The 9,849-nt window shown below is 49.5% G+C and overlaps 1 protein-coding gene across 1 annotated transcript; it reads left to right on the top strand.

Annotated features, from left to right (window-relative positions):
- Nucleotides 1–565: 565 nt before the first annotated feature.
- On the top strand, nucleotides 566–9,554 carry LOC135809488 (dual serine/threonine and tyrosine protein kinase-like). The gene is made up of 9 exons (XM_065322846.1): nucleotides 566–1,579; nucleotides 2,208–2,637; nucleotides 3,496–3,917; nucleotides 4,270–4,424; nucleotides 5,026–5,112; nucleotides 5,566–5,923; nucleotides 6,267–6,499; nucleotides 7,174–7,420; nucleotides 8,054–9,554. Exons 1-9 carry the CDS (start codon nucleotides 896–898, stop codon nucleotides 8,480–8,482), a joined length of 3,045 nt encoding a protein of 1,014 aa, XP_065178918.1. The 5' UTR covers nucleotides 566–895; the 3' UTR covers nucleotides 8,483–9,554.
- Nucleotides 9,555–9,849: the final 295 nt, after the last annotated feature.

Below are 9,849 nucleotides of genomic sequence, written 5' to 3'. Positions count from 1 at the left end.
CCCAGCTGGGCCTACTGGCCATAGATCTACGGTTTGCAGATCACTGATGTACATGTAAATCTACATACAATCATCAATATATTGACCTTTGATAAATACCCACACTCATTAGTGACCACACCATCAACAGTATCAAATTCAAATAAACTTGCTTGACTCAATAAATACCACTGTACTTTTCCATGCAGCACTGCACTTTTCCCTAAAAAGGAGTATTTTATAAACAGTATTTATTGGCCTTAGTGGTATTTTATAAACAGTATTTATGAAATACCACAAAGGCCAATAAATACTGTTTATAAAATACTCCTTTTTAGGGAAAGCGAAGGTCAACATATTATGCATAATAAATGTAGTAGCCTCAGGATTTATTGCAATTACATACCAGTTATAAAAACCTCGGGGGACCTCGGTTTTTATACTGGTATGTAATTGCAATAAATCCTTCGGCTCTACATTTATTATACATACAGTCATGTACATTGTAGGTCTACATGCATAATCGATCACACATGCACACAACATAAATTTTATGTGTGTACCCGATCGTACTCGATTCAGTCAACAACATACTGTAGTAATTGAAATTTTCAGTTCACTGGTTCAACAACACTAACAGCTTGAACAAGACAGTTGGTATGCTTTGGATTTGTCTGGAGTTTTGTGTTCGGCACGGGCCAAACCTTTAGTTTAGTGAGCGAGGAAAGAAACGGTAGGGTCTAGGAGTTGAAATCGGATGGAGAATATCGCAATGTCCTGTAGATGTCGTTTCTAGCTTCAGCAGATGTCGGCTGTATGACTTGTGCTTTGTGACGAGAATAAATCAATTTGAGTATCGTTGTTGGACGTTTATTGGCGGTTGGTTAATGTAGATGATACCTCCACTCCTTTAGTCATGGCTACATCTGGGATGGACACCCGGGCCTCCACTGTTGCCGCTGATGTGCGGAAGTTCGTGGATCAGAGTAGGATTGTTCGTGAAGTTCATCAAGACACTGTTGATGTGTTTGAAAAAATGAAGTCCTTCTCTAATCGCTCAGTTTCCGACACGGCAGTCCTGACTGATGAGCAGTCCTCTGCTATTCAGAGTGTATTCGAACAATCTCCCACTATCATAGTTCTGGGTCGCAAGGAGCTCCGTCGTCCCATCCTCAACTTCCTTGCAGGCGAGGAAGTTTTCCCATCAGCATTAGATGAAGACCTAGGTGGAGAGTGGAGAACTGTGGTGTTGAAATCAGGAAAGCAAGCCTCTGTAAGACTGGTGTATAGTGACGATGAAATGGCTGACAGTTATGAGATCACAGAATCGGATCCAGTCGAGCAGTCAGCATCACATGCCACTGCACCGTCTTCTCCAAGACTGAGCGTCCGTGATGTTCTGGTCGAAAGCGGCAACAAGGCTCTCTCGGACGTGCACGTAGAGGTAACGCTCACGACGGAGGTGTTTGAGAGTGGCCTTGTTGTCGTGTCCTGTGCCACGCATGATGGCTATGCTACTGGCTGCATTGCAGAGTGTATCAAGGGCCGCCTGCCATTCTTCGTTTTCCCAATCGATCTCGCCGCAAGCCTCACACAGGAGGTACGTGTGCCAGGCCAGGAGCTTTGTGCGGTGGTGCACTATGCACAATGCAGTGCATGCGTACACGAATGAACGTGCTAACACCCATCCACTTGCACGCGCGCACACACACACACACACACACACACACACGCATACCACACACGCATACCACACACACGCACACACACACGCGCGCGCGCGCGAACCTTGAACGCCCATTGCCATAGCAATGATAGCGATGGCTTCCTCACGCTGAGGCTCTAAACCCGAAATCTGCAGTATGGCGCATGCCGCTTGAGGTCACCAGGACGACGGAACACTCTGTCACAGCGGTAGTTGGGGCACGGGAAGTCTGGGGCTTTGCATACCACACACACACACACACACACACACGCATGCGTGTACATACACGCACACACACACACACAACACTACCTACTTGTATTTACAACGGTATTATGTCATCAGTTCTTGTAGCAAGATTTTATAGTGTTTTTCGGCATAATAAATATGATGTATGTACTGTCACTCTCGGCATGTTTAGCATTACATTATTTTTTGGCAATAGCAACACCGAAAGGTTGCCATCCTATCTAGCTCCTGTTCTGACTTTTCTGTGTGCTCTATATGTTTGTCGTCGGTTCAGGAAAGGAGCATGTTGGACTTTATCCGTGTCCGCTGTCCACAATGCCCTGTTCTCTTTGTCGGCGCGTCCGTGAATGCAAACGTGCTCTCGCCGTCGTCACCACCCATCCGACCAGCGGCCACCGTCGGAATGCCATCGTCGGCCACATTGGCTACAAGCACACCAGCGACAACAGCTGCCTATCAATCCCAAATTTCCCGTGAGGCCACGCCAGTTCATGAGATTCTGATCAAGCACGGCTTCTTCAGCGACCCCACGGCAGCCGCTACACCCGATCCCGACGGTGCGCAGTCGTTCATTGGAGCCACCGCTGCGGTTGCTGCTGCTGCCGCTGCCGCCACTGCTGCTCCCAGTGCGTCTCGTGCCGCTACGACTGCCAATGGTGGATCTGGTGTTCATCCCCTGTCTGGCTCGGTACCTCCCCCGGATTGTGAGTATTGTATTAATGGGCGTAGAACGCTAGCTTGCGATTGAGGTTATGCGATTACATCATCAGTTACATCTTGCAGGGGTGAATTTACTGTTATTTTTGTTGTATAGCAGGTTTGGCTATACAAAATTTCACTTGTGTGGCAATCTTTGATTTTTGATTAGCACAAAAACGATGTCTGTTTACATGTCCTGCTAGCGTCCACCCTACGCATGGTTACTTGCATCATACATGTGCACGCATATTGAGAGTATAGTTATGTACCACCTACACTGCACTGTATGTATGTATGTATGTATGTATGTATGTATGTATGTATGTATGTATGTATGAATGTATGTATGTATGTATGTATTCTTTATTTTACTTCGCAAAGTCAAACGGGATCGTTACTTGATGGTGCAAGCTAGGAATGGATCGCCTGTATGCATCGCAGTTTTCTGCGAGTCGTGATTTTTGAGTAGCAGTAGATTGATTTTGCTTAGCAAACTGCGTTGCGAGACCGGATAAATTCATACCTGAGATGCTTTGGCAAAGTCGCGGGACAGTGATGAACTAGCGACTCCCGCTGTATACATAGCACCCATAAGCAGTTCGGCTGACTCACCATCATGGTATTATTCACGTAACCTCTATAGACTGCACTACACTTACCCAATTCTGAGCTTCTACGGAGAAGCTGATTGATGGTGACACCAAGCAGCCGTGGCCATTGTGCTGGTGCAGGCCGTGGTGGTCACCATTAATGTTGATAATGCAATGTACTGCTTTCAGTGCTTTGTGAACCTGGTATGATCTGGGGGTTAAAAAAATTAGTGCATTATTGATGTGATCTTTTCCTCCGGTGTTGTGTTGCAGTGAGTCGTTTCCAGCCGTCTCATCGTTTCTGTGAAGATCCCGACGATCTGACCAGCCAGTTTGGTCTGTTCATGTCGGTCAACCTGAGCTACTGGCTGCTGCGTGCCGCTGCATGCCTGCATCGCTTGCACATAGACTGCCTGACGTCATTCATTCATGTAGCATTTGAGATGTCCCGGGATGTGCTGCTGACGCCGCAGCGAATACGCTATGTGCGAACGCAGGAGCATCGTCTGTTCTCTTCGCTGATGGATGTGGCCGGTTCCAAGCAGGATGAGCTACGGCGCATGATGGACGAAATGCTAGAGACGCTTAGTCCGCAGCTGAGGCAAGAGGCAACCACTTTTGAGTTTACCGGTGTAGATATTCCGGCTGACTGCGTTGTCAGGGACAGCAAGACACTGCGCATTTGTCACAGCCAGGTAGGACATAATGCCTGAGAGAGACGGAGAGACAGCGAGAGAAAGAGAGAGAGAGAGAGAGAGAGAGAGAGAGAGAGAGAGAGAGAGAGAGAGAGGGAGAGAGAGAGAGAGAGAGGGAGGGAGGGAGGGAGGGAGAGTTGTATCCTGGCCATTTCTACAGTCAGTGCTGTGTTTTGTGTCAATGTGGCCTAAGAAATTGCTGCAAAGCCCCTAGCACTAATATCTACGACTATGTGAGGCTCACTTTTAAAGGCAGCCTTTCATTCGTCTCCATCCGCTGTACATGTGTACGGAAGTATCTGTTAGTAATTATTATCCATGATGTGCTTGTTTTCATGTACTGTCACTGTAGATCAAGGCATTTGTGTTTGAAAAGCTCAGCTCCTACGTTGCTACTCAGATATCTTCATCTGTAAATGGCTTGAAGGAGAGTTTGCTTGGCACGCTGAAGCGATGCCTGCAGTCTCTTGAGGAACACATCATGTCTGACGAAGCCCTGGCTGCTGGGTAAGAATGCGCCAGTGCTTTCTAGTGCCTGACGTGGTGTTTGGACTGCTTCTCTTGACTGCACCGCATGCTGGCTCCTGTCAGGATAGCCCTAAACTAAAGCGGGCTGACCTTAGGTTGCTTTGTGCGTCCTTCCAGATCTTGATTGTCTTGAATACAAATTGATATTGGTCTTGATTGCTATATGATGTCCAGAGTTAGTCTTCGCTCAGTAGTGGTTTGTGTTGCCAACTTTGTGTATAGAGGCCGTTCAATTGAAAGTCATTCGGTTGAGGTGTTTTTATGTCGAGCAGCATCAAACACAATAGTTTGCCACTCGATGCACGCCTCTAATACACCATATTGTCATTTGAATTGGGGAGTAGTAAAATACTGGTATTTTACTACTCCCTGATTTGAATGTCATGCAAAACTCCCACCACTTTGGGAGCTGCATCTGTGCCTTGATCCTTGAGGGCTGTGGCGTTCCCGCGGATGCGGACAACTCAGTCTGACCGAGTCCCACGCAACCCGTGAAGTTTATTTCATTTTCACTGGTTGTAACCTGCGTCTCTAACAGCTCAGCTGCATGTGTCACTGTGTCACTGTCTTCTGTCGTTAGATCTGATGATTGGGCGCTGGTTAGTCATGAAGGTGAGATCATCGCAGATCCAGAAGAGAATGCTGCGGCCTCTGCGACTTCTAAATCGTGAGTTGCCTCTTGTGTGTTGTGCAAGTAAGGGTGATGGCCTGTAATGTATTGCTGTGCCCTGCAGCGGTGTCTGCAGGAAATGGCCATGGCATGTATACGTATATCCCTTGTCTATGCCCACGTAGCTCAGTGGTCCTGGATTCTACTCAGGGATATGGCTGACACAGGCAGACACATACTGTACATGTAATTATACCGATAGGGCCTGTGCCGGTTTCCTGGAAGAGGTCTCCTCTCTCTCCCGCTCCGTCTCTCTCCCGCTCCGTCTCTCTCCTTACCCCTCTCCCAAGTACCAGCACACGACCCGTATGGGGGTGGTAGTGAGCCAGGTGTCTGGCTAATCTTCGCATAAATAGAGCGTGGCATGCACAATGGAATCGGCATCATGTACATGTATACCTACCGCTCCAATGGTCTTCATACTAGCTTTCTTGGTTGTCGTTAACGCAGGGCTTTGACGATGACAAGCTCCACCACGGCCGCTCTGCACGAGCTGCTCTCAACAGTGTACCACCTGGAGTTCAACGAGCGCATAACTCAGTCTGGACTGCAGGTTCTACTGGACCGTCTCAAGAACACACTGCGATTCATCCCCTGGAAGTCCAGTGTCGCCGTGGACGAGGCGTGGCGACGCAGCGTGGCTGACAAGCAGGTAGAAAGTCTCAGCGCATCGCGCCTGGCCAAGACCATATGCGCGCAGTTCCGCTCCAATTTGGTGCGAGCACACGACCGCTTCACCTTGGCGCTGCGCGAGTTGGAAGTGCTTCACTCGGCGCGTTTGCAGGAGACGGATGAAGCGCGTGGCGAGGTAAACTTGAGAGATCACTAGGCCACGGCAATATGGATGAATTTGTACAGTGTTGTCGTTGGATTGCAGTGTTATCTCAAGGTGTCCAGTATGAACACGTTTGAGTGGGCAATGGCTGTGTGTATGCATGTGTGTAGCTGACTAGCATTCGTAGTCATGTGTGCCCATTCCGTCACACTAGTCAAACTAAACTGACTATCTGGACTAGTAAAACTAGGGAGGATTGGACTTGAATGTTGTCACCGGTTCAGTTGGATGTCCAATTGTCCACGTAACATTTCTTCTCCTGCTGTTTGAGCTGTTTCTGTCTTGCCTTGCTCATTGATGCCTTATCCTAATTCAGCTCCGCAAGAGGTTTGCACCGCATGTCGCTCGCCTGGCTCTGCACAGTACGTCACTGAGCGACCTGATTCGCCACGGAATGCCTCGTGTCGGTCACGAGCTGGGCCGGGGTCAGTACGGTGTGGTCTACACGTGCCAGGCGTGGGCCAACAAGCGGCCCGTATGCGTGAAGTCCGTCGTGCCGCCGGATGAGAAGCACTGGAATGACCTGGCGCTGGAGTTTCACTATATGTGGTATGTGCATGTGCATCTTGTTGATGTGTGGGTGGGGGGGGGGGGGGGGGGGCATACCTTTACTTCCTCCATAGGCTAACACTTGATAACGGGGTAAGCTCGAAACAGCTGTATGAAGGAATTCAGTACCAACGGATGTGTCGCTTTTCTGATGGTGTGCTATGTCAATGTCGTGTCGACGTCGGCTGGAGAGCGCAGTTGTTGTGTGGCGGTTGATGAAAAAAAAGGCTAAAACTTGGCATGTTTTCTGTGTTCACAGTGGGCCAGGTTCTGGTTGACGCCGCAGTGCCTTTATGTTTGTGGGAATGCAGGGGTGTGCGTGTGAATGCAACTACAGTGCTGCTCAACGGCATGTGATCGAAAGGGTCAGATTTGCGCCCTGCACCAGCGAACATCCCAGTGTTCCCAGGCCTCGGACTGCACAGCCCCGCCGCCGCGTATTTGACTCACGCAGTCAGATTTCATTGAGCAGCACTGTACATTGCTTTTGAATGTTGGTGTGAGAGATATATTAATAGCTTTCGCCCACATTTCATATCAACAACAGTATTCTGTGGTTGTGGCTACTAGTCTTCATGTAAATCTGGCAAAATATCTTTGAGCCTGATGTTCAAATTACTGCTGTATGAATCGTTGACGTTGCTCCGCTACCCATGCACGCTCACGTTGTGCAGGAGCCTCCCGGATCACCCGCGCATCGTGACGCTGCACGGCTCTGTGGTGGACTACTCGTACGGCGGCGGCGACACCCCGGCCGTCCTGCTCATCCTGGAGCGCATGCAGCGAGACTTGCACAGTGGCATCCGCTCCGGCCTCTCCTGGGCCAAGCGCCTGGTGGTCGCCTGCGACGTCATCGAGGGCATTCGCTTTCTGCACAGCCAGGGGCTGATCCACCGGGATATCAAGCTGAAGAACGTCTTGGTAAGTGTAATGTCACCTTGTGTACTAGTACATGTGCATGATTCTTATCTGACAAGTGTTGACACAGTTCGGAACTTCCCATGGACTTCTGGAATGATTGGGATGAGATTCCTCATACATTGCCTCAAGAATGCTATGGTGCTGTGACTGCTGGCTTTACCCTATTATCAAGACTTAATGTACTTTGGAACACTCAATGCTAGCGTTTTTTATTTATTTATTTAACATGGACAGTGTTATGTAAAGGTAATGGGAGCCCGTAGTCAATTCTCACTGTAGGGGCAGGAGGTGTTGGAGACCTCCTGTTTCAATGAGCTCAGCATGGTGAGAGGTGCTCATCTCCCCTCCCGTCGCCCTTGTCTTCCAAACCACAGTCAAGTACCCAGTCCCAGATGGTGGTGGTGTGTGTGTGGGGCGGGGGGGGGGGGGGGGGGGATAATTTTCTCGCAAACTGGGGATCGAATCCACATCGTTCGAAAGGCCAATTTTTCTAACTGCTTTCCCAACCACACACTCACTGTGATGAGGTACGCATGTATGTGATGTACCCCGACCCCCCCCCCCCCCCCCCCCCACGCACACACATACACCATCCATGGTGCACTCTGGCTCTTGTGTGTGTGCTCCCTTCAGCTGGATGACACCGATCGTGCCAAGCTCACTGACCTTGGTTTCTGCAAGCCCGAAGCCATGATGACTTGCTCGGTGGTGGGTACTCCTATACACATGGCGCCCGAGCTGTTCAGTGGCACATACTCGGTGTCCGTGGACGTGTACGCGTTTGGCATTCTCTTCTGGTACATCTGCAGCAATCAAACGCGCCTGCCCAGCGCGTACGACCGCTGCCACAGCAAGGACCAGCTGTGGTACGAGGTGCAGCGCGGCCTGCGGCCCGAGTGCCTGCCAATGTTCGACAAGGAGTGCTGGGACCTCATGGTATCTTGTTGGGGTGAGAAGAGCGAGGACCGACCTCTGCCCGGCGTTCTCTCTGCCAAACTGCAGGAGATGGTTGATCAGGCCCGCCAGAAGCCCAGGTCCAGTCACCGCCATAGTGTGAAGTGATCCATCCATCCACCATGTCGAATGTCATCCATCACGTGTACACGATGTAAAATTGCATACCACTGCTGGACAGTTTGGCTGAATGCACGTCGTCATCTTTCACTGCGTGTCCTTGTCGCCTGTACACATTGCATGTGCGTACATGTAGCACTGCTGGACAGTCTGATGGAGGCCGTCTCGCACCGCTCTAGCGTGCTGTTGGGTTTTGTGAAAGCCCCTACTCAATCAAGTCAGACACAGTCAGACACGGTCTTCTTGATCATGCTGTGCATCACGTGCCATGTAACTCAGACCTGCTTTGTAAGCTGCTCTCCTTTTCCTATCATGTGTGAGTGCATGCGTACGTTTTGGTACTTGCTGCTACTGCTGCTGATGCATTGCCTGCTGCTTTATCTTGTCCACAACGGGTGAGCTGGTCCTGCTGTTCTGTTCCAGGACTTGGCTTTCCCCGAATTTTGTCCTGCACGTGATGGCTTGAAAGTGGGACTGGCCAATGCCATTGTGCCTTGTTTCTCTTGTTGGGAACTCAATAATGTCTTACGAGGAGAAACACGGGTCATTAGTGATCTTGGGCTTGCTGCTGTGTTGTCCAGTGTGGTTTAACAGCATAATGTCACCCGTTGTTTCCTCGTTTCCCCTCAGTATTAGTATTGGTCATCTCAGTTATTGGCTTATTGCCACGGACACCTGCCGCCCTGTTTAGTCTTAGAACTGGAACAGTCCTACTTGTCGCAATCCCATCATCCCGTCAAACTTAGCCGTTGCTTGGTCTTGATATTGTCCGGTCTAGTCGAGATATGTAGTGCTGAGTTCTGTGCAGTTTGTTCACTTCTAGTACTGTATCGTCTTGCACTTCCGACGCATTTGCAATGTATTTGAAGCCCGTCTTGTCGTACACCCACTTGACATTATTACTGTAGTAGATTGCTGTAGTAGATCTACGTCAACTAGCTCTGGTAGTCATCCTCCCGCACGTTTCTGAAGTACATGTAGTTTTCTTGAACAGTACTTATATATTCCTTCACTACTCATTCACTTGTCATTGTTTTAATGTCGACCGCCAGGCAGCTGATTGTCTAAAGTTTTCTCTGATCGCTCCCTCCTCTGCGGGAGGAGGAGGAGGAGGAGGAGGAGAGAGAGAGAGAGAGAGAGAGAGAGAGAGAGAGAGACGTAAGTGTATGTGTGTACGTGTGTGCGCGCGTGCAGTGTCTGTGCCTGTGCGCAAGTGTGTGTGTGTGTGTGCAAGTGTGTGTGTTGATGAGTTAGCACCAGTACTGGTACTTATTGTATTCCGCTCATACAGTGATATGGTCAAGAGGTCATACCCCCCCCCCCCAGGTTATGTACTCTTGATATGATGCATGTAG

This window comes from Sycon ciliatum, chromosome 2, assembly GCF_964019385.1.
Source record: "Sycon ciliatum chromosome 2, ocSycCili1.1, whole genome shotgun sequence".
NCBI classification, from domain to species: domain Eukaryota; kingdom Metazoa; phylum Porifera; class Calcarea; order Leucosolenida; family Sycettidae; genus Sycon; species Sycon ciliatum.
This window is presented reverse-complemented; position numbering and strand designations above follow the sequence as displayed.

Coding starts and splice junctions, on each gene's coding strand:
- LOC135809488 (XM_065322846.1), top strand. CDS start 896: ATGGCTACATCTGGGATGGACACCCGGGCCTCCACTGTTGCCGCTGAT. Junction 2,638..3,495: donor CTCGGTACCTCCCCCGGATT/GTGAGTATTGTA, acceptor GTTGTGTTGCAG/TGAGTCGTTTCCAGCCGTCT. Junction 6,500..7,173: donor CTGGAGTTTCACTATATGTG/GTATGTGCATGT, acceptor CACGTTGTGCAG/GAGCCTCCCGGATCACCCGC.